The sequence below is a fragment of the Rhinolophus sinicus genome, chromosome 9 (assembly GCF_057876585.1).
Source record: "Rhinolophus sinicus isolate RSI-liver-muscle chromosome 9, RSI-T2T, whole genome shotgun sequence".
Classification (NCBI taxonomy): Eukaryota; Metazoa; Chordata; class Mammalia; order Chiroptera; family Rhinolophidae; genus Rhinolophus; species Rhinolophus sinicus.
This window is the reverse complement of record NC_142509.1, coordinates 16,245,341-16,269,578: the sequence shown is the minus strand read 5'-3', so window position 1 is coordinate 16,269,578 and position 24,238 is coordinate 16,245,341. Positions and strand designations below refer to the sequence as shown.

General features: G+C 58.5%; 1 protein-coding gene across 2 annotated transcripts in view; it reads right to left on the bottom strand.

Annotated features, from left to right (window-relative positions):
* Positions 1 to 1,377: 1,377 nt before the first annotated feature.
* The window catches only part of RTN4R (reticulon 4 receptor), a 38,160-nt gene continuing 15,299 nt past the window's right edge, over positions 1,378 to 24,238 (bottom strand). Inside the window, exons 2-3 of one of the 2 annotated variants that reach the window (XM_074321851.2) lie at positions 15,899 to 17,337; positions 1,378 to 12,183 (exon numbers count right to left, since the gene is read on the bottom strand). In XM_074321851.2, coding sequence (XP_074177952.1) covers positions 15,938 to 17,337 — 1,400 coding nt within the window. In that variant the 3' untranslated portion in view covers positions 1,378 to 12,183; positions 15,899 to 15,937. Of the gene's footprint in view, positions 12,184 to 15,638; positions 17,338 to 24,238 lie in introns of those variants that run through there. The other variant, XM_074321852.2, reaches the window with a different exon arrangement.

Below are 24,238 nucleotides of genomic sequence, written 5' to 3'. Positions count from 1 at the left end.
TCCAAAGGACAGCTGGGTGGTCATGCCAGAGTCTGCCCCACTGGGCCAAAGGGCCTCAGCTTCTGACAGAGGGACCAACCGTACTGTGGCCAGAAGCCCAAGGCTCTTCCCTGTCCTGCTAAGCTGCTTGCAGCCCACCCTGGGAAGGCCCAGGGGACAATGGCTGCATGCCTGTCCTGCTGGCCTGCCTCAATCATGTCCCCTCTCTTGGGCTCACTTTCAGGAGGGTTCAAGTCTTAAGAGATTGGCTGGCCCACCAGCTTAAGCATCTGGCCAGGAGGGGCTTTCCACCTATGCCTCCTCTGGCAACCTCAGACCCTGCTTGTCACCCTATTTTTGTGCCCAGTGAGAAACCAGCCTGGTGGCTGTCCCCTGTATTAATCAGGATGGGCAGATTATGATGATGTAACAAATAACCCCAAACCTTAAAGCAACAGTGGAGAATTTCCTGCTCACATTAAACGCTGCCTCAGGTTGGCAGGAGGCCCTATTCTAAGTCATTCAACTACCCAGGCTGACAGACAGCCACTATATGTTCTTCTGTTCATTCATTTATTCATTCACTCATTCACTTGGTGTGTAGGTCTTTTGGGGGGCAGAGGACACTGATTCATTCCATCGGTCACTCCACTCAGCCAAGGGGTCTGGGGGGGTCCAGAGGAGCCTCTCTAAGCTGCACTGACAGCCCTGGTTACGGTCTGGCTGGTGGAGATGAGCTGTGCAAACCCTTGGACAACAGTGGAAGGAGACCCAGCAGGGCCTTTGAAGCTCTTCCAGTGGACAAGTGAGGAGAAGGGGGCTGTGGGGAGGGGACGACCTGGGTTCCAGCCTGGTCAGCAAGCTCTCACTGTTCCGGCTGCCACCTGTGCTGGAGCAGACAGTGACAGCTACCCAGCTACCTGCATGGGAGGATCTGGCCGACGGTTTCTAGGTGCTAATTGCTTTCAAGGGTGGACAGAGCCCAGTGGGGCCTGGGCCTGGGATGGCCCAGCTCTGTTTACAGAAGGCATGTGGGGAGCTAGCCTGGGCATCTCGGCCTGCTTTCAGCCTGTGAGCAGGTGAGGTGAAGCAGCCTGGCCCGATTCCCCTACCTGCCTCCCCTCAACAGTCTAACCTCTATGGAAGCATTGCTCAGCCCAGTATGGATTTCCTGTCTTTGGAGGCCGCTGGGTGGCTGGAGTAGGAGCTGAGCTGATGGCAGGCTGGGGGATGTTTTTCTGGTGTGGTGGGGAGAGGGCAGAGTGAGACTGAGCTGTCCAAAACTAATGCTCCCTTCCTGCCCCTGGTTTGGGAACTCCTCATCTGGTAGGGGCACTGGGCCTTGCCCTGTGATTTGAGAAGTTTTACAGCCCAGACCCCTCCCCAGGGCTAGGCAACACCCCAGGGTTTGTTCTAGAGCTGTAGTAACAAGGATATGATTGCTGAGCTCAGTGTACATGTCACCTCATGTGGGGGACAGCATGGTGGCAGCAGGTTCAGAGAGGGCTCATCAGCCACCTGGTATCACACAGCCCTGGGAGAAGCACACACTCTGGTCCTTCATTCCCCCACTGCAGTGGATGGGGACCTTGGGGCCAGGGTACCAGCATGGAGACCTCTGGATGGGGAAAGGGAAGGTGCCAGGTGGAGACTATGAGGTCTGACAATTAAGTTCACAAACGCATCCTAGAAAAAGTGCTACACACCTCATTGCTGAATATCACTATGGTCACCTTCAAAGTACTCCCCTTGGGAAGCCATGTACCGATGCCAGTGCCTAGTCTGCCCTTCAAAGCAATTTTGGAACTCTCTTTCTGGAATGGCCATCAGAACTCTTGTCATATTACCCTTGATGTCCTGAATATCATCAAAATGTCTTCCTTTCAATATTTCCTTTACCTTTGGGTACAGAAAGAAGTCATTGGGGGCCAGATCAGGTGAGTAGGGAGGGTGTTCCAACACAGTTATTTGTTTACTGGCTAAAAACTCCCTCACAGACAGTGCTGTGTGAGCTGGTGCATTGTTGTGATGCAAGAGCTATGAGTTGCTGGCGAAAAGTTCAGGTCATTTTCATCTAAGTTTTTCATGCAGCCTTTTCAGCACTTCCAAACAGTAAACTTTGTTGGCTGTTTGTCCAGTTGGTACAAATTCATAATGAATAATCCCTCTGGTATCAAAAAAGGTTAGCATCATCATTTTATTCTTGATTTGGATGGAACATTTTTGGTCGTGGAGAATTGGCTGACTTCCATTGTGTACTTTGACTCTTTGTTTCAGGGTCATATTGGTACACCCATGTTTTATCACCAGTGATAACACAGCCCAAAACATCGTCTTGCTTCTCCAAAAGGTCTTGGCAAACTTCTACTCTCTTTTGCTTTTGTTCATCAGTGAGCTCCTTCGGGACCATTTTTGCACACACCTTTCTCCTGCCAAAGTTTTCAGTTAAGACTTTCCCAGCTGTTTCTCTATCAATGTTTACTTGGTCTGCTATGCTTCTCACTGTCAGCCGATGATTTTGACGCACACTTTGACGAATTTTTGCAATGTTTTCATCAGTTCTGCTCGTTAGATTGTCCTGACCTCTTCATCAGTGACGCTTTCTCTCCCCTCAGAAAAATGTTTAATCCATCTGTACACTGCCATTTTCTTCATGTCATTATCCCCATAAACTTGGACTAACATGTCCCTGATTTCACTTCCACTCTTGTCAAGTTTAACAAGAAATTTAATGTTTGTTCGTTGCTCTAATCCAAGCTCAGGCATTCTTGTGACATCACAGAAAAACACACAATAATGAACGCCTCAGCAAGACACCGCCACGCGTTGACACAAACACAGTTGTGAGACACTGATGTACCAAGGTTATGAAACCTCACCGAGCTGTTTGCACAGCGCTGCCAATGTAAGTGCACGATGGCAAGTTCACAAACTTAATTGTCAGAGCTTGTAAGACTGGATGCAAACCCAGGAGGGCTGACGCTGTGACCTCACAGGAACACAGGCATGCCCACTCACATAATATGTTCACAGATATGTGTCCACACACACACGTGCCCCCCACGCCAGCATGTTCACAGACATACACAGAACTTGCTATGGGACCTGCGGTGAGGAGAGGACAGCAGGGGCCCTGGGCAGGCAGGGCCGGCTGCAGCAATGATGCTTGGTCCCTGGTAGTTGGGCCTGGCTCACCCTCTCCAATGTCAAAGGACTGCCACAGCCCCAGCTCTGGGAGGGAGCTCTGAGGCTCCACCCCACCCTAAGTACTCCTGGGTGCTGCCCAGAGCTCCTCCCTACAGGAGACTTGCGAGGCGTGGTTCCCCAAGGCTAGGCATTCCCAGCCCCCTTCACGCCCCCCACATCCCCAGGTCCCCTAGTCTAACATCGGTGGGTGGGGTGAAGATGGAGAAAAGAGGAAGTGGGAGATGAGGCCAGGAGCCCCGTTCTCAATTGAAGACAGTGAATAAGACGCCAGGCTTAGTTCGGTGTCCTGTGAGGGGCTCAGGGACCTAGCCTAGGTCTGGGCAAGATCTGTCACTCACTGGACAGGCTGACCCAAGGTCCTGTGGCTGACTGGGCCTCCGTGGTCTTGGCTATGGGTCCAAATGAGGGCCAGCTAGGGTGTGGGACTCCTGGGTGCTCAGCTCCCAGCAGGACAAAAAAGAAGAATTGCTCTGCTGTTAAAACAATTTATTTTGCTCTCCAAAAAACTAACAGCTGTTTACAGTCAGCGTGTCCGGGCCACTCCCTGGGGTGGTGATTTTGCTGGATCCAGCTTCCTCTCGGCTTCCCGTATGAGGAAGGGCCCTGCCACACCTAGGGTCAGGATATGGGCAGAGGATGCCAATGGGGGCCAGGCCATGTCTTTCTGCACACTTCCATGACCCCAAGGTGTCTCTGATCCCCCTGGTCCATATCCCCTTGGCTGCTGTCATGGGTGGTCACCAAGGCCTCTGGGCGCCATCCTGGGAGCATACAGCTGTAACAGGACCAGGCAGCACTCTGTAGGGCCGATATACAGCACACATGGTGGATGCAAGGTCCGGGGAGGACTATTGTGGGGGCTATGGGTGTAGTCAGGAAGTTGAGGAGGCCCTGCTGACGTGTGCTATGAGAACTGCCCCAGGGGAGTGGGTGCTCGGAGAGAGTGCACAGAGAGAGGACGAGAGGGTCGGCACGAGGAAAGGCCCTGGGGTGGCTTTGTAGACCTGTGTCACGTGAGGCACATGAGCCTCAGAGGACAACTGCCCCACAGGGGCCGGAAGGAGCAGGCAGTATCCTTTGTGACTGTCCCTGCTGGGCACCTGCGGGACATTCCCTTTGACTCCCTGGGCATATCGCTCTGTAGCAGAGCCAGGCATTTCATCTCTGGTCTCTTCTTGCCTTGCTGTGGGGCCACTTGCCCCTCAGGCCCACCTCTGGGCTCTCAGGCTCCAGGCTAGAACTCAGTCAGGTGTGGGCACTCACAGCTGGGTGCCCATCCCCGGCCAGGCCAGCCCCTCCTGCCATGGCTCATGGAAATGACTGCTCTTTGGAGCCAAGCTTTGCTAGATTTTCAGCAGCATTTCTAATTTTAATGTCAAGTGAACTGTGAACAACACACCACGTAGCAATGAAGAGAGTGAGAATGCAGAGTGGGGATCAGGCTTCAGGGCCTCGGCTTCCGGAACCTTCTGGGAACAGGACCCTCCAGGCCAACCTCTCTCCTTGAACTGGATGCAGGGACCCTACAGCCGGGACAGCAACACCAGGGGAGGAGGTCGGTGCTGTAGACCCCACCCGAGCCCGAGGGCTGCCTTCTTGGATCAGCCCAGACTGTGATGTGGGGTCCTCACACCCACCTCTGTGTCTCTGTGCTGAGCACCTGGAGGCAACAGCACACCTGATGTGGGCATGAGGGGTGTTTCCCAAGACTGGCTGCTCAGGAGACATCCATTAGCGGGCAGCATGTTGGCAGTGGCAGAAACCCAAGTCCCAGGAGCTGGGGTCCCTCCATGCATCTGCTGCTGGCTGTGGCTGTAGGCTGTGTGGTGACAGGAGGAGGCCTTAGATGAGGGGACTGGGGGTGGGCAGCCACAGACAAATGAACCCCAGAAGAGAACAAATCCACCAAAATCCCAGCCCCGAGAGCTGATGGCCTGGCTGATATGCACTGTGCACACATATGCGTGCGTGAGAGTCTGTGTGGGCATGAAGTTTGTGCATGTGCACATGGCCTCCACTGGGCACAGCCCACGGTGCAGGTTTCTGGGCGAGTGTGCACAGCTGGTCTGAAGAGGGTGGGTCACGGGCCTTGTGATGATTCCTCACAGGCGTTGCTATGAGTCTCACCATTACCCCATTTCACAGAAGAGGAAACTGAGGCCTGGGGAGGTGAAGTGACATCCAGGGCCCCCCAGCAGCAGGAGGCCTGCCCGACAGCCCTGCCCAATCTCTCTGGCCCTCCATGCTCCCTCTGGAGTCTTTATCTGTAGTTTCCCTGATTACAAAATCATGACGTTTATTCTTGGCTGTTCTTGCTTAATTCTCTCTATTCAGAGAGCAGCATTTTGGGGTCCATGTCCCAAATGTGTCCAATCATAGGAATCACCCAGGGCACTTACTCAGCCCCAGAGCCCCCAGACTCGTTGACTTAATCTCTAGTGAGGGTCCTGGCGCTGCATTTTTAACAAGAACTACTAGGGGATTCTGCAGTCATGCTGATCAGATAAAGGTGGTTTGTGGAAGCAGAGCTCTGCAGTCCCACGCAGCCTCCACCCCAGCCCTCGTGGAGGAAGTGGGACAACAGTTGATCCTGGTCCCCTCATGTCCTGCTGTCGGGCTGGGTCCCCCGCCCGATGCTAACCATACATTTGGCTTGGCTCAATACTGACCTGCCCTGAGCTGGGCGTGAGGTCTCCCTGAGTCTCGTAGAGTTATCTGGGCCTTGGACCAAGCCCTGGCCTTAGCAGAGGAGTTCCAGGCAGCCTTGGCGGCCCCCGGCTGTCCCCACCACACTTAGTGTCTGCCTCCCTCCCTGCTTCTGCTGCATGGCTCCCAGGGGCCTGGAGCTATTTCGGCTGCACTGGCCTCTCCGCTCTGCCAGGCTTCAGCAAGCAAAGATTGTGCCGACGTTGACAGAAATGGCACGGAGGCCTGTGTAGTGCTCTGTCAGGGAGAAGGCCCAATTAGGAGGGGAAGTGTGGGTGTGGGGCAGGCCAAGCAGAGTACAGGAGAGCCCTGGGGCCCAGCCCGCACAGTGGGCCACACGCAGCCGGGGGCCTCCAGCATCAGCAGGTGAGCTGCATGGTGGTGCAGTAACATTGCTGGGCGCTGGAGAAAGAGCCTTTCCCCGCAGGTGCCCAGTTGATGCCTCACCTGCCAGACTCCAACCCTCTGTATCCAGCGGCAGTGTAGGTGCAGGACTTGGGTGCACAGACTTCAGCCAGCTGCTGAGGAGAGGTGAAGGGTGGGCACAGTGCCCTCGGGCAGGACACAGGAGCACAAGGACCCACTGTGGGCAGCTGAATATGGGGGCCCGACACCCCTCTCACCCACTCAGCCCAGCTAGCAGGTCTCTGGGAAAGCATCTCATGGGCACAAACCTCTCTCAAGTGCTGCATGCCTCCTTATATTGCCTCCTGCTACTCTGGGTCAGCTCGCCTTTCAGAAGATGCTGGCATGCAGCCAGCATGCAGCCAACACACCAGCCAACCTTGGCAACACAGCTGAAATTGGGGAATTTCCTGGTTAAATGAACAGCTGGCTACAGCATCCAGCCTGGACTATGCCTGGGCCCAGGACTTAGGGTACACTCCCTGGCACGAAGGGCAGGCACACAGCAAAGTGTGGCTGGCATTGTAAAGTGGGCATGTTGGGGACAGGAAAGAGGTTGGGTTGTGAGACCTGGAGCTCAGCAGCTGGGATCCCAGGCCAGCCCCTCCCTCCTCCCTTCAACCCCCTTCTATAGGCCCAAGCCCCCTCCCCCAGCACAGCCCTCAGGCTGGAGGGGTTTTCCAAGGACCACCTCATGGTCTGTGGACCCCCAAAGTGGCAAGGTCTGCCTTGCCCTGCAGAGGACCCAGGGAGAGGGCCTCACGCCCACCCCAGCCACGTATGTGGCTGTGACCTGTCCCATGGAGACACCCTGCCCCCAATAGAGTGCCTTTCACCACTTGTCACCTTCATAGCCCCCCATCCGTGTGCCCAGCTCAGCCCCTGCTGAGGATGCTCAGCTCCTGTCCTGTGTCAGGCCCACCCTGCCAGCCCCCAAGTTCTAATAGGGTGTACCCAAGAAGAGGGGGGGAGCTGCTGTCCTCAGGACTGAGTATGACCCACACTTGGAGCCACAGCAGTGGGGGTTCTGCCCCAGGAGGAGTATGTGAGGCCCCCAGAGCCAAGATCCTGTGTAGAAAGGGTCAGACGAACGCCCCTTTCCCCAGCTGCCTCCCCACAAGGGCTCAGGGGAGGGCGCCACATACCATGGGCTGGGCCTCCCCACCCTGGCCCCAACTTAAAGTTCTGGGACTGGCAGGTAGGGGGCACTGTCTCCCCAGTAGGGTGCCTGACTGCTTACAATGCTGTATTCTTGGGCCCCAAAAGTGGGTGGGTAGTGGGTGGAGGACTTGGGGGGGGGGGCAGGGTGACAGCCCAGGTTCTCCTGAGCTCCCGTACTCCACGCCAGACCTGAGTGTCCTCCTGCACTGATGCCTGGATTTCAGGTCCCCGCTCCACACCCACGTGTGCAGTCCTCTTATTAGCACTGCTTTGCTCTGACTTTGCAAGTCAAATCCTGCATTATCGAGCATCTGCTTGATGTGCAGCCAGCCCAGCTGGAGGCCAGCAGGGAGAAAGGAAAGCTCTGGGTCTTGTGACAGCAGCTTCCCAGCAAGAGGGCTTGGGGACCCCTGAGGCAGGTGGAGCCGACCCTATAGTCTCATCCTTCCACAAGCGTCTACTCACCTCCCTCGCCCTCAGCCTTGCCCTGATCTGGCCCCGCACCCCTCACTGTGCGCTCTAGGGGGACCCCACCCCCTGCCCACATGGGCAGCAGGTAAAGTCAACAGGTGAGCCAATGCACACCAGGGTCCCCGCCCTGCCCCACCCTCCAGCAAGACTCCCCAAGCTCAGGGTAAGTTGTCTGCCTCTGGTTCTCTGGGCTCAGGGCCCCCACACAGGCTGTTTCTTCTGCCAGGATGGTCTTTCCTGATACCTGCTCAGCCAGGTGGAATGGAGAGGGATGAGTCTCTCCTTCCACTGGGCCCTCAGGGACTGAGCAGCAGTGACATACACAGCAGGAAAGCTGCCACAGGCTAGCTTTGCATGGGGTGGAGCATATTTTTAGCCTCTCCAGGGCTGGGAGCCCCTCTTCTGGAGAGTCTACTACTCCTTGGCTCCCCCACTGGTTTTCAACAGTGTTTTGGTGGAAGATGAGTGGCTGCTCCAACTCCCCATCTTTTCTTTCTCTGCAAGTCGCAGTCCCCTGCTTGTACTTCCTCACCAGTGACAGTGAGGCCCCGCCCCAGAGGCTGCAGGAGACAGACCTATTTCAACTAAGACAGACTATGGAAAGTGTGTCAGGTGGCTCTGTCTCGGTCACCTGGAGGATGAGCAGGCTCAGGACTGGTGGAGGCCAAGGGTCCCCCCTCAACTGTGCCATCTGTCCTGAGTATTGCCTCTGGCTTGGGCTGGTCCTGTGGGCCCAGAACTGTGGACTTTTCTACGTGTATGGTCCATCCTACATCCCCTGTCCAGACCAAGGTAACCTTTCCAAGAGCTGCCAACACATACCTGTCACAGGCTGGAGACAGGGTCACCCTGGGCCCTGAATGGGTCACCCATTCAGAGGGGTTGAGGGCTCTGCCAGCAGGGCAGGAGGAACTCTGGGTGAGGGCTCAGACTCTATGGCTGAGTGCAGTCAGGGCCAGCTTCCAGGAGGTGGTGGCCCCAGAGCCAGGTCTTAGAGCATCTGTAGGAGTCATCACAATGGAGAATGCTGGGTGCTGGACACTGTTTGTGACACGGAATTGCCGCTGTGGGTATGGTGGAGGCCACGCATCCCCGCACTTCACCACACAGCTGTTCTCACCCCGATGTGCATCTTTTTTCTGGAGTGCAGGGCTGGGTGCTCCTGTTTCATTGTGTTAAGTAGGTTTGATTTTTACAGAATGAGCCTAATGGGTGGGAAAATTGCAAAAATCTGTGTGTTTCAGTTAACTTGCATGCAGGGAGCAGACTTGGGGGGTTTTCTCACCCCTTGGGCATGTCTGTCCCTGACAGACCAGGGTCTACACAGGCAGGGCAATACTGAAGCTGTCCACATCCTCCACCTGGGCCCCTGAACAGACCAGACCCAGCGGTTGGGTGGGTGCCACAGGCTTTTCTGGACATGGTAGGAATGGGGGCATTGCTCTGGCCTGGCTGGCCATACTGTCAGGCTGCGCCTGGGATATGGCCTGTGGCCAGTTTGTCTCTCTGTAGGCCTGGAGGGGATCCATGGCTGGAGCGGGGGGGGCGTGTTCTGGATGAAAGTGATTTGGGATATGAAAGCCATGGCCCCCCCACCCCCAGGATCTGATGGAGAGAGTGGGCCCTGTTGAGGTAAAGAGCAGGGAAAGAGTTATTGGATGGACTGAATAGTGGGGAGACGGATGGACAGGCAGACAGATGCATGGATTGGAGGCAGATTCTGACTGGGGCGTGGATGGCACAGGGGAGACAGGAGAGGGACCCAGGGGTGGAGGGGGAGGGCTGGTGGGTGAGAGCCTTGAGGCGGACAGGTGTGGCTATGGCTGCTCCTGGTTGGCAAAGGGGCCTCAGGGAGGGCTCGGCCCAAAAGCCCCCCAACCCTGTTGGTTCTCAGGGACTCCAGTGTCCGTCTGCTGAGCACCCAAGCTCCCAAGGCCCCGAGACCCTCCACTGCCATCAGATTCAGTGACTGCCTCCCAGAAGTCCCCCCCCCCACACACACACACACTCTGGAGGCTGCAGCACCACCATCCCACTTTTGCTCACTCTCTGCTCCATCATTTTTCAAAAATAATTGTGTGGCATCAGGTTGTCTCCGTGCCACTTCCCATCAGGCTGCGGGGCCCCCGGGTGGCTGGTTCCCAGGCTGGCCTTGCCGCACTGTGTATTTCAAGGTGTTTTCCCCAGCCAGGTCTTCATTACTCCCTAATTGTTCACATTAATTTTTCTCCCTCCTTGGTGAGCGTTCCCTGAAGCCTTGCCCGTGCCTCCTCTTCGCTGCATCAAAATTCGGCTGCTGTGCTCCTTGGGAGGGGGCTGCCTCCCACCCTGACCGTGGCTCTTCTGCCTGCTCTGAGATAGATGGTCCTTTGTTGCCCATAAATCTCCACACAGCCTTTGTGAAGACAGATCAGAGGCCTCCTGCTCCCCGGTGTTTGCTGGCATCGGGTTTAATTAGCCCTCCCTGCAGAGGAGTGGGCTGGGGAAGGGGCCCTCTTCTGTCTGCCTCTTTGTCTAGGGGGACTGTGGCTGGGGCACGCAAGGACAGTGGACTGCTCCTGCCTCACGCATTCACCTGCATGGATTCAACACGCCAGACCATGTAACTGGCCTCCCCATACCCAGTCCCAGGCAGGCCCCTTTCTTGTTCCGGTGGCCCAGGGGGTGATGTCCAAAGCCCCAGCAGCACCCCTGGTGGCCCCCAAGAAGGAGGCCCATTAGTTCTACCCAGCACACAGTAGGTAGGTGCCTAATAAATGCATGGTGAACTGGTAAATGCCAGGATGAGTCAGACCTGCCCTCTCCCACCTGGGCCAGAGTGTGAAGACCCCTCAACCCCGTCCAGCCATCTAGCTAGAAGAGAATACTCCCCAGCAAAAGAGCTGGGCACCCCGGAGCTGGGCTTCCCTGTCAGTGGCAGTGGTAGCTGGCTGTGTCTTCTCCTCTCCGTGGTCAGAAGGCCCCACCAGCCTTGCCAAGCAATTGGCTGTAGGAATAAAGGGAATCCTCTGTGTGCAATGCTCAGAACAGCGACTTGTAGAGTGAGGGGTTCCTGCAGTGAGCTCGTGGCCCCAGGGTGAGGTGTGCTCAGGCGGCCCAGCCTGGCCCCATTATTTGCTGCATGTCCTTGGGGGACTCCCTGTACCTGTTGGGCCTGGGAATCCAAGTGTGTGCTCAGCAACGAGGTCCGAGGGCCAAGAAGACACTCCTGTTGGATGTGGGTCGATTTGAGGGAGTGATGGCCTCCGGCTGGTGTAGCAGGAAGCCCTGTCCAGCCTCTCCACTGCGGCGTGGCCAGCTCAGCAGTCTGCCAGCACCAGGGGGCCCCTCTCACGGCAGCTCTGTGAGCTGTAGGGCCCCCTTCCATGAGGGGTCATTCATTTTTCCTGACAGGCAGGAAAACCTGCCCTGGCCATGACCCAACTCCAGACTTCACGGGGACCTGGCTGTCCCACTTCAGGGTGCTGCGGTCCATTCTGTGACCGCCCAGCTAGCTGGGGATCAATCTGGGGGCATTGGGGGGGTGGTTTCTGCAGAAGGGGGCCGTATCAGAGCAGAATGTTGAAGTGAAGTGGAGGGTACTGAGAAGAGGCCCCTAAGGCGGCCTGTGGAGCTCACGTGGGACGTGGCAGGAGCGGTGGGGCAGGACTCCTGAATCCACCCAGGGTTCCAGCCGGGCCACATGGGGAGGACACATCCAGAATGCCCGTGACCAGTGGCCTCTACACTCCCCCTGGGGTTGCCCAGGCTTCAAGTGGGGACCCTGCCAAGCCCCTGGGCTGTGATGTGCACACAGGCCAGGCCTGTTATCCAGGACTCCAGGGCAGCCTCAGCCCAGCGCAGGGCCGGGACAGAGCAGGGGTGTGCAAGGCAGGAGTAAGAGCAAGGCTGCCCGAGGGCCCCGGGCATGGTGGGACTTGTTGTCCCAGTGTGGTCACGGGTCGACCACAGCTCAGAGTGCATCCATGTGCTGGGCTAGTGACATCCCAGGCTGAGGGCTACCCCCAGGCTGACGAGCACAAGGGAGAGGGACTGATGCCCAAGACCATGTGATGTCCTGCAGCTGGGGTGAGGAAGCTGAGGAGTGGCAGGGACCATGTGCCGGCCCACAGCACTCTGGGTAGAGCTGCGCTGGTGGGGGTACATCTGGACAAGTGTGGCCTCCGGCAGGTCCAATCCTGCCCAGATGCATCACTTCACACCTCTGGGCCTCAGTGTTCTCGTCTGCCCACTGGGGGCATCCGCAGCCTGTTCCTGCAAGGACATGAATGAGACGAGGGTGTCAAGTGCTCGCCCATGCTGGGTGGCTGAGATCTGGGGCAGGGCTGGTGACCAGGGCAGGCACCCTGGCTGAGAAGGGCCTCTGCCTGACTGCCCTGGGCCCCAGCTCATCCAACAAATACACGCTTATTTCCCTGTCAACATGTTTCTGGCATGTTCTCAGTCTCACTGGACATTAGTCTACAATCAGCTGCTGAGCATGCTGCTGTTTCTATTATTTCAGAACTAATATAAGGATTGAAAAATAATTCTTCCAATTACTGTGCAAAGCCCCAAGCAACCAGATAAATGGTACAGGTGCTCCCATAGGAGGACCTGGGTCAACCCTGCAGCCCTTGGGTAGATGGCAGCACAGGGTGGCCCCAGGACCCCTCAAACCCCAGAGGGTCTGCAGTTGTGCCTCACTGCCCTCCTAGGTTCCCAGGGTCATGGCCAGGAGAGAAGTGACCCTTGGGAGAAGCCCAGCCTGATCCCAGCACCCTGAGAGTGTCCTCACCCACCCCCTTCACCCACTTTGAGCCCCAGCCACAGATGTCACCCTCCACTGGTTTGATTTGGCAGCCTTAACCTGGCCAGGGCCTGGGACACAAGGACAGGCCTGTGAGCTATGAAGGATTCTGTCCACGGGCCCTGTGGTTGGCCTGGCATCCTTGGACGGGGGTCAGGAGCATCCGAAGTAAACCAGTAGCTGGATTGGGTGAAGTTGACATGCCCCAAACTGCTTCTACTGGCTGTACTTAGTTAGCTTTCTTCCTAGGTCTTCCTTCCTGGGAGACCAAGGCTGGACATAGTTATCTGCTCACCTGCCAACTCAGGTCCAGTGACCTCAAAGAACCAGTGGGGCCAGTGCGGAGTCAGAGTCATGGGGGGTGGGTGGGAGGGCAGGCAGGAGCTGAACCTGCTGCCTGGGCCCAGCACCCCCACCCCTCCTGGCCCCTCCCCAGCACCGGCCGGTGATCTCATCTCTTCCTGGGCTGTAAATATCACCCAAACGCTCCAGACTCCCAAATTGTCCTCCAGCTCGGGCCCCTCTCCTGAGCTCAGCCCGCACAGCCCACACACAACACCCCCGCCCAGATGTCTCCTGGGCCTCGACAACAACGGGTGGCTGCTCCTCCCGCACCCCCACCTTAGGGACGTGAGCCCCATGCCGGCTGCTCAGGGCAGACACTGGGAAGCCTTCCCACTGCCTCCATCTTCTGCTGGGTCTAACTCAAACCTGGCCATGTCCCTCCTGATGCCTCCTCGTCACCTTCCTCCAGCCTGGCTAGACTGTGTTTCCCCTCTGCCCTCACTGCACAAGTCCCCACTGTGCACAAAACAGCTGGAAAGAACTTCTCAGGAAATTAGATCCCACCCCTGCTCTCTCAGGACAGTGTCTCCAAAGCTTGTGGGACCCTGAGCACATGCCCCAGGTCTACCTGGGCTCACCCATCCACCTGCTTCACGGTCAGCAAAACTGGTCAGCCACTTGTCCCCACTCCCCACCATGGCCTCAGTATGTCCCTCCTGGGGGAGAAGAGGACGCATCCCAAGAGACAGGTCGGGGAGGACATGTGGCTGTGGAGGCAGGGCTCACTAAGGACATCTGGAGAGGCCAGCAAAGTCACAGCTCATTGTGGGCCTTGCAGCCTCCTGAAGGTCCAGCTGGTAGTGACATGTACAGTCAGCCTTAAAAATGTCCTGAGGGCAGACAAGTGCCTCTCAGAGAGAAGCGGGCTCAACAGAGGTAGGAACTCCCCATCCTGGGAAGAGTGCAAGCTGAGGAGCTCAGGCAGGCCTCAAGGTTTTTTTGCAAATGGGTATCTGTGGCTTCCTGGCTGCCAGGAAGGTAGGGGGCGACCAGGGGCTGCCATGCCATGCAAGAGCCCCGCAGCCTCAGCTTGGAGCCCTGCCCCCTCCCCATACCTAGCAGTTTGGCGGCATCTTCCTGGGCACGGCAGGGGCTGTGCAGGAGAAAACTGGATAAAGAAACTCCTGCCCACACTCCTTCTGCCCATTAACGCCCAGGCACAGGCTGGCAGACTCCTGCCTGTGCAGTCACAGGGATGGGGTGTCAGGGAGTGCCGATGGTGGGACTTCAGACACAGGCCTGAGGCTGCCCAACACCTTGTCACCAGAGTCCACAGAATTGCCTCTTAGGAGGCTACCAAGGGGGGGCACTGGGTTTTCCTGGGCCCGGAGGGGTTGGGGTGGGAGCCTGTGCAGGGCCTGCCTGATCTGCCCCCACTGAGCCCAGGGGCAAGGCGGCCAGGTCTTAGAGCTGAGACACGCGGGCGTCCATTCCGTGATGCAGAAGGGCAGACTGCCAGGTGGGCAGTGCCAGTGGGCCCAGGCCCAAGGGTCTCTTGGAAGAAAAGATGGGGCATGTGGGAGGACCCAGCTGAGAAGGGGTAAGGGCCAGACAGGGGAGCCAGGGGCGCCTCCTCCCACAGTACCTTGATACTGCCCTGGGCAGGGGAGGGAGAGTCTGAGTCCCACCGAGGGACAGAGAAACCAGCGACTTGGTTGCTAAGCTTGTCTTCCCCTCTCCCTCCTCCCTCCCTTGGGCTTCTGGCTCCACCAGCAACACTCTCCTCCCTCCTTCCTCCAATCAGTGTTTTCTTCTCTCTCCCTGCACCCTCAGTACGCTCCCCCAGACCCCTTCCTAAGGAGGCTGGGAGAGCCTCAAAGGGCCACGCGCCTCTTTCCCTTTTGTTTCTGAGTCCTCAGCACCTAGGGCTTGAGGAAACACGCATGTGCATATTTTTGCCTGTGCTGTATGTGCAGACATGTGCATGTACACATGTGGTCCCTGCCTATGTGCACGTGTCTATAGGGCCATGCAGACCCATGTGGGCCTGTGTCTGGGGTGTGCAATGGTACAAGCCTAGGTCCCCTGGGCACGTGCCTGTGCAGTTATGGCTGCAGGTGTGGTGTGCGGCCACAGGCAGTGCTATGAGGTGCACACAGCCTCTGCCAGGCCTCACTCCCCAGTTCTTCAGGGCCACCCCAGCTCACCTGCACAGGGTCCTCCTGGGACCACCCCAAGCCACATGGGAGCTGGGAGGCAACTGGGGCTGGGCTGGCTGGGGTGTAAGGCTGGGACCTCCATGGACCCCATGTGGCACCAGAGCCAGTGTCCCCACAAAGGCAGCTATATCCTCTCCCATGGGCTGGGTGTGTTGTCTGGGCTAGACACATACCTTTCCCCGGATGCCATTGTCAGCCCATCTGGCATAGGAGGCTCACTGATGTCAGTCTTCATGGCTGAGGGGTGGGCAGGGCCACCACGCATCCCTAGTGGCCACTGTGGTTGCTGGGCTGAGAGGGTCCAAACTGCCCGCAGCCCAGGCTGCACCAACTGTGTGGCCATGACGGGGCCAGGGCTGCAACTCCAGGGGCCACCCTACCTCTCACTGTCCATAGCACCCCAGCCTGAGAGGCCATAGCTTACGAAAAGAGCTCTTTATTCCACATCGTCCAATATTTTTACACAAGTAAAATAAAATGCATATCTCTATATACCGCGGTCCGGGCGGGAGGCAGTGTTCTGGAACAAACACTGCCACTGCTCCCTGTAAACATGATGGGGTGGAGATGGGGTGGGCGGGCGGGAGGCATCCATCAGGGAGGGCCTGGCTACCCCTTAGGGTCTGCTGCCCAGTGTTGGCTGGCAGCACGTAGGGGACCCCGTATGTACACACACCTGGCACTGAGAAAAGCCTTTCTTGTAATCGGGGGCTGGTCAGCAGGGCCCAAGCATGGTCCAGAGCACCAGCAAGAGGCCCAGGGGGGTGAGGCTGCAGGCGAGACTGGGGAGGGTGCCTGAGCTCTCCAGGTCACCAGCCCTGCTGCCCCCACTGCCCGGATGGCCCAGACGACACTGGCTGCGGGTACGGTTCTTGCGGGAACAGCCTGGCCTCCGGCGAGGGCCTGTGGTGGGAGGCCCTAGCAGCTCGGAGCCCTGGGGCCGCAATGCAGTCAGTGGGGGCTCAGCTGAGCCAGGCAGGGTCCCAAAGGGGGAGTCGTTGATGTGCCGTGGGCCAGAGCTGTTGCCTGGAGGGCTGTCACCGGACGGCACACGTCCTTTGAGTGCGTTGCCGGCCGAGGCTGGACTTCCCGCCTCCAGCACCGAGGCCTTGTCTGCGGCATTCGGCTGGCAGCACTTGGGAATCCCCAGCAGCTCCTCATCAGTAGGCCCACCAGTCCAGATGGGACGGGAAGGCCCAGGGATCATGGCGCAGCCTTCTAGGTCGGTGGCTGCCAGGCGCTTGAGATCTCGACCAGCCAGGCGTGGGGGCAGGCTGCAGGGCAGCTCAGACGAGGAGCCACGGAACTGCTGCAGCCAGGCCCAGAGTGGGCGAGCCCGGCAGTCACATACCCAGGGGTTGTCATTGAGCCGCAGGTACTGCAGGGCACGCAGGGACGCCAGGGCCTCGACAGGCAGCGCCGAGAGGTTGTTGGCAAACAGGTAGAGCGTCATGAGGCGGCCAAGGTCGTGGAAGGCGTGTGGGTGCACACGGGCCACGCGGTTCTGGTGCAGTAGGAGGCGGTCGAGGCTGTGTAGGCCGCGGAAGGCGCGCTCAGGCACACTGGGGATTCGGTTACCATGCAGGAAGAGGTGTGTGAGGTTGCCCAGGTCTCGGAAGGCGTCATCGGGCAGTGCCTGTAGCCCATTGTCCTGCAGGTAGAGGTACTGCAGGGCGGCCAGGCCACGGAACAGGCCGGGGCCCAGCTCCTGCAGACCGCAGCGATCCAGGTGCAGTGTGTGCAGGCGGCCCAGGCCATGGAATGTCGCGGGGTCCACGGCACGCAGTTGTGCGTTGTCGCTGAGGTCCAGCTGCTCCAGCAGGGCCAGGCCGGCAAAGGCAGTGGCGTCAATGTGGGCTAGTGCATTTGAGTGCAGCCACAGGATAGTGAGGTTGCGGCAGGCGCGGAAGCTGGAGGCTGGCACGTGTGCAATGAGGTTGCCGTGCAGGAAGACGCGCTGACTGGCTGCTGGGATGTCGGTGGGCACGGCCTGGAGGCCCTGCTGCGGGCAGCTCGTTGTTACCTTGGGCTCGTTGTAGCACACGCACGCTCCTGGGCATGGAGCTGCCACCCGCCACGCCTGCAGCCACAGCACCCAGGCTAGCAGCCGGCTCCCTGTGGGCAGAGGACAGAGTGCTTAGCAAGCAGGGGGTCCTGTGAGACTGGAGTTTGTGCTGGAGCCAGTCCAGTCCCAGGTGGTGCTGTCACCCCTGGGAACTCAGGTGCTATGATCTGTGTTTACGTGCCATGTGGAAGCTGCTGCACCAAAACCTGCCAGGGGAGTCACACACCACACGCCATCCTGCCCAGAGCTCAAGCACACGAGCCAACATGCCCGCACCCCCCACCACTCTGGGTTGGCCAGGTCCCAGCTGGGGCCCCCTTGAAGGCCTCCTGTGACGGACACTCACGCCAGCAGTACATTCTTGGGACCCCCATGAACACAGGGCACCCTGGGCCTGCTCACTGTCTCTGTCATCTCCACTGTCCCTGGATTGTCCCCTGCCCAACCAGCCCACAGGCCAGGCTGGGAGAGAGAGGCTCTTGGCAAACACCTGAGGCCCAGGCTGGCAGAGCTCCAGCAGAGGGGCCCCGAGGCGAGGCTCACGCCCAGGCCTGTCAGGCAGTCAGCGGCTGTGCCCTCTCAGGCTACCGGAGAGGTGGGGCTGTGGCTCAGACCTACTGCCCTCCCCAGGCCCCTGGAGACCTTAAGGCCCCAGGGTTGCCCGGATTCTGAGGAGGATTTACCACATGGGGAGCTGTGCCTTAATGAGGAAACTGCAGGTACCTTGGTGGAACATGAGCCACAGCCCTCAGTAGCCCTCCTGCAGGGGTCCGGGGTCCTGCCAACAGGGCCCAGGAATCTGCCACAGGGGCTCCAGAGCAACTCTTCTATCACAGGATCAGGAGGCTGGATGCCTGAGGGCAGGTGGGTCCAGGGCTCAGAAGGGCGAGGCCCCTCCAGGCGGGCTGCTCCCTCCTCCACACATCCTCAGTCACTTTGAGAGCTTCCTGCCTTGGCAGGAACACCTCCCACAGCCTCCTTCCCTCAGCCTCCTCCCCTGCTTGATCTCCTCCCCAGGCGAGGAGCTTACTCCTTCCTAGGACATCAATCCTTGCACAATCCTAACTTCCCTCAAACATCCCTCCCAGACACACTCTCAGTGAGTTCTGCTCCAGCTCCAGGGAGCTGTACCCCCATTCTCCCTCCCCCATTGAAGGGCCAGACACACCTGGGGCCTCAGCAATGACCTATTCCGGGCAGAAGACTCCTCCAAGGGCGATGTATCCAGCCCTGGTCTCACCGGTAGGGCCAACAATACTAAGCCCAGTGCCGTCACCCCACCATTAGAGCCCTCCTCTTTGACTGCTGAAGGTTCTTTCCGCCTTCAGGAGTGAGTCTATTAAAATGTGAATCGCCTTGGGAGGGTTATGGCTTATCAGCTAACACTTGAGTTATCAGCTAACACCTGCGTTGACAGCTAACACCTTCCTTGGCAGCTACCTAAGAGCAGGATTCTGCAGACATGAGCCAGCTAAGTGTTAGGGCTGGAGCCAGCAGGAAGGACAGGGCCACAGGCCAGCTTCCCCTACCCAGAACCATGACCTTGGGGCCCCCCATCCATGCTGGGTCCTCTCTGCCTGGGCTGGTCCAGACGCTTGCCCCAAGACCAGAGCCCCAGCAAGCTGGCATGTTCAGTGGTCACAAAGGATGTGCCCTCCCAGACTCTGGTCCCCAGGTCCTGGGTACCCTCTCCCCACAGTCTGGGGTTCTCTTCTGCCCTCCCAGCTGCCAGGGACATGACAGCCCCAGGATAGGGTCCAGAGAGGCAAGCCCAGCCCAGGACCCCCAAGCCCTGGGCACCCCTCCTGGGTTAGCCATGCCTGGGAGGTTGTGAGGAGCACCTCGGCCTGCTGTTCTATTTACACTGCTGACTTCCTCTCTGGCTCTCTCCTTGTGGGGCCTCCTTGGGAAATCAGGTCTCATCATGCCAGCTCCCACCAGTACCTCACCTGCTGTCACTGGATGTCACTGCTACGAAAACAGCACTTCCTCTCCCCAAGATCTTGGCGGGAGAAGAAGACCTGGGGTGGAGTGGGGTGAGGGCCCCAGGTACTCACTGGTCCAGGCTCTGAACCTCACCACCGCGGGCGGGCCACATCATGACTGTGCCATGCCACTAACCACACCATGCCACAGACCCGGCCCCACCACTGGTTGGCTATGTCACCAGCCACCCATTGCAACCATGCCTGTCATATCACCAACTGAGCCATGTTACTGTCACACCCTGTCCTGTGGCTCCCAGGCTTGTAGCTGTGGTTTGTGAGCTAAGTTGGTGTTGGGTTCAGCTGACTTCACCAGAAGGGGGCCAGCTGCTCTGGTCTCCAGCCCACTTCAGCCCGGGTCCCCAAGAAGCAGTAAGCTTGGGGCTATACCCACTCTAAGAATGCCCCAAACAAGGCTCCAGAGCCAAGCTGTGCCACCGCGGGGGCAGGTGGCAGAGTGGCTACGTGGCTCAGCCCTGCCAGGAAATGGGCATCTGATGCAAAGATACAGCTCTGTTCCCGCTGAGCCAACTGCTTTTCGGAAACCAACTTCTGAGGATCGGTCCCTCTGCACTGGTCCTGCTGTCAGCACAGTGGCCGTTGGTGGGCTCTCTCCCCTCCGCAGGCACAGTAATTGGCTCCAGCCTGGGCCCCCTTGGGGCCTGCCCGCTGGTCTCCATAGCAACCCTACCGCTGAGCAAGCATGAGGGGGGATCTTTTTATGAGATAATCAAACCCAACTTTACAGTGTGGGTTTATATTAACAGCAGGGGCCCTGACAGGTAGTGGGAGGGCATCCCCTGACTCCCCCCCAGGCTAAACCCAGTCACTCACCAGACCCCTCCCAATGCCCACGGAGAACTACAGCTCCTCCCAAACCTAAAAGGGCTCCCCCATTCTACCCTCCCACCTGTCCCCCAGCCTGTCCCTTTATCCCATCTTCTGTCCTCCCCGGCCTCTGCAGCCCCTGAGCCAGGCCTCTCCGGCCTCTAGGTCTGTACTCTTGCTGGTCCCACCAGCCCATCGGAGGCCTCAGGCTGCACCTTGCCCCACCTGCCCACTGGCTGCAGCCTGGCAGCCTGCCTGCCCTCGTGCATAGCCTCACTAGGTCCCGGTCCTCAGCACCCAGGCCAGCTCGCATCTAGGCATGTGTGGTGAGAAAACAGCCCTGCTGAGACTTCGATTTATACACAGGAAACCAGAGTACAACATGCCCCCCAAGCTCCTGAGACCATCGTGGCCCCACATCAGGCCACCTGAGCTATGCACAAACCCCAACTGGTCCCTCTCCCTCCAACCCTGAAGCCTATTCTCGCCCCCTCTTTCCTCACGCCTCAGTGCAGAATGGCCAGGTCAGGAGTCTCCTCCAGTGCTTCCCCCAAGGAGGAGCTCCTGCCTTAGCCCAGGTCTGGCTCAGAAGCAGCCGTGGGGGCAGGAGGCCCATGGTTGCGGGGAGGACTGGCCTGGGGTTGGGGTAGGACAGTGACCGGATTCTACTTGGGGCCTCTCCCATCTGGGCAGCCAGATGGGGCAGGAATGATAACTGAAGAGGCCATGGAGCCAAAGGCCCCAGAGGCCGGGGGCATCAGGCCTGGGCGTGGCCTGTCCCCGTGAAGGGTCATGTCACAGACTGCAAGGGACACCTGCACGGCTCATCCTGCTCCAGCTCCTGCACAGTGAAGGGCCCAGGTCCCCCTTCCCAGTCACTGTGTTGGGAGAGGGGTGGAGGGAGAGGAGGAGGGTGGAGAGAGGAGGAAAGGCGAAGAGGTGGGAGGACAACCAGGACAGGCAGGAGGCTCTGGGGACACCACACGAGTCAGTGGCAGTGGGCAGGCGGCTGCTGAGGTCACAGCTCAGGAATAGGGACTGCAGGCAAGGGACAGTTTTGGTATATACCCTGACCCCGCCTCTCCTGGAGTCCACCAGCCTCGCTGAGGTATGCAGGAGTCCCACCCCGCGAGGCCACAGATGCAGGGTTGGCAGCCTTGGAGTCCCCGAGCACTGGCTCAGTGCCCGTGGGCCTTGATGCCTCCCCACTGCAATGGAGCAGCAGAAACTCCCACCTCAGGGATTAGTATGACAGCCTACCAGCTGGTATAAAAGGCTGCATAAGAATCAATGATCAATTTTCTTCTCAGTATCATGAGCCCATTTTACAGATTAGGAACTTGAGGCAGCAAGTGGTTAAGCCCTAAGCCTGCCCCCGCTGAAGAAGGCCCAGGAAGGAGGGTGGGAGAGGGACGGAGCCACAGTGCATCCAGCCCAAGCCTGAAGAATGGCTACTGTGTGACTTTGGCGAGAATGGGGCACAAGCTGTGAGGGCATGGACAGATGCCAAAGGCATACGGCTCTACCTGTGCCATTGGTAGCTGGGAGGGGGACATCTCCAGGGAGGCTCTGAGCTCTGCCCCCACCCCCAAGAGGCTGAAGTCAGTAGGCTGTGGAGGGGTCGGGCAGCTGTAGCACAGTCAGGACACTGGTTAGCTCAAGACCCTCTTGAAAACCAAGAATGTCCCCGTGAAGGGTCATGTCACAGACTGCAGTTACAAGGCAGAACAGGAGGCCACTGCTCAGCATACCAAAGCCAGAAATAGCTCCAGGCGGGGGTGGGGCCAGTGGTGTCCACACACCGCAGAGGGTCAGGGCACCTGGGCAGCGCTGTGCTCACGCTCCTCCCCTGTGCCTACCCCCCACGCCCCTGCCAGCCCTCCACCAGCAACTGGCCCACCCCCATCATCCATCTGTCCCCCCTCGGTCTTCACTCAATTCTCACATTCACTATCCACCTTCGTTCCATCCTGAGGCCCACGGACATGCGCAGGGGCAGTGTGCACGTCCATGGCATTTCCCAGGCCCCTCCCCCGGCTCCAGGTACTGGGAGGGAGGAGAGGGGCAGCAGCTCTGGTGGGGGCAGCCCACTCTCAAGGGGGCCCTGCATCCCCTGGGGGGTGTGACTGCCACTCCTGCTGCCTGCCCCTCGAGGCCCTCCCTTCTTATTGCCTCAGGGTAGGAGCTGCAGGGGCAGGCTGGGCGGACCAGGTCTATAAATGGGCCAGGTTACCGCCATGGCAGGACGGTGCTGGACACAGGGCTGGGTAGTTCCAGGCCAAGCTGTGTGCAGTGGGGAAAACTGATACCAGCTCGGGCAGACCCTGCCTGATGTCACACTGAGACCCAGGCAGATCGGCAGGACAGCGTCCTGACTGCACTCAGTGCACAGGGGGACCCAGGGACATCTGGCCAGGCCCAGGCTGGGCCTGTCTGTCTGCTAACTCTCCTAAGGGTTTAGCTTATTTACCCATTTTACAGGTGAGCAAAATGGTGGGGGAAAGCCACTTGTTCATAGCCCCAGGGCTAGTAGGATTCCTAATGTCATGGCACCCAGTCATTGAAAGGCCTTGCTGGGCAGTAAAAAGTTAAAAGCTCCCCCATCCCCACCTTACCCATCATCCTCACCCCACACCCAAGCTCCATTCTCCCTCAAAATTTCCAGCCAACACATCCTGTGGGAGGGCAGCCCAGGGCCCCTTTCAAGTCAAGGAAATTGAGGCTGGCAGGGGAGGGGCCTGGCCCACCTAAAAGAGCTGGAGGCTCTAGGGGGCGCCCTGTGGTGGGGGTTGCACTCATGCAACCCTCACTCACTCAGCAAATTGCATCAGATGCTGTGCTGGACACTGCAGGCCTGAGACCAGGATGCAGACCCTGGCAGCTTATGACACTTGTGATACAGGAGTGGCTGACCACAGGCAGTCACCCTGCCACGTGGCATGTGCCACATGGGGAATTTAAGGTGCTACGGAGCCCTGTGCTGGCTCCAGATGTCAGGGATGCCAGAGGAGGAGTCCTGGGGCCCACTGCCAGGGGAGGTCCAGGCAGATCATCTGATGGTCAGGGTCCTTGGCCCAGAGACCAGGCCTTGGGAATTCATCCTTGGCTAAGGGTGAGCTGCTGGCTTTGAGGGCTCTAGAACCTCGCCCTGTCTAGCCCACGTCTCTCTCTACCTGATGCCCACCTCCCCCAGCCCCCACCGCAGAGGGCCCCATGCTAGGGGCTGATGATGCCAGCATCTGGAGGCTCTTTCCAGCTGCAGACCTGTCCAGCCCCAGGGCCATAGCCAGTGTCCCTTTCCACTCCATCAAGCCACCAACAAACACCTGCTGCCTCCACAACCAGTTCACCATAGTTCCTTGGCTAATAGATGCCAACGGTCATCGTGGCCTTGAGTTCCCAGAGGACACGAATGAGGACCCAGCCAACATGCCCCTGCCCTGCCACACATCTGCCACCATTCTCATCTGCCTGCCCTGATGCCATCCCACTGCCAGCTCCTGTCCAGGATTCCAGCCCTCCTTCCCCATCCACTCTCCCTTCCCAAGAAGGGAGCATGTGTCACCTATATGAAGCTGACTATTCCTACGAGACCTAGAGTGTTAGCCTCCTATGGGGCAAAGTGCACGAATGCACACTTGGGGTGCACACTGTAGAAACGCACACTTGGGGTGCACACTGTAGAAACGCACACTTGGGGTGCATGCTGTAGAAACGCACACTCAAGGTGTATGCTATAGGAGTACACAATAGGAGTGTACTCTCGGACATTCAGCTGCTGGGGCCTGGGAGGGTCAGGGCACAGGAGGTGAGTCAGCAAACAGCAGAGGGGTTGTTGTAGTGAGGCAGGGCAGACGTGGGAGCCCCTCCCAGGAACCAGGGCTGGCAGAGGGGGTCTTCTCTCCTCTGCAGTAAGAGAAGACAGGTGGGCATATCCCCAAGTGCTCTCGAGCCCCTGGCACTTGTCAAACGTCACTGACAAGGCAGAAGGACTGCCTCTGCTCTAGCAGGATTTATTCTGCTATGAAAAGACAAACACAAGTTTCGGGAGGCCCTTGTCTATTTGTCCTCCACGATCATCTGTCCCTCCTCTCAGCCACCTGGAATCAACCCCAGTCTGGAGGAAGCAGCTGGACTG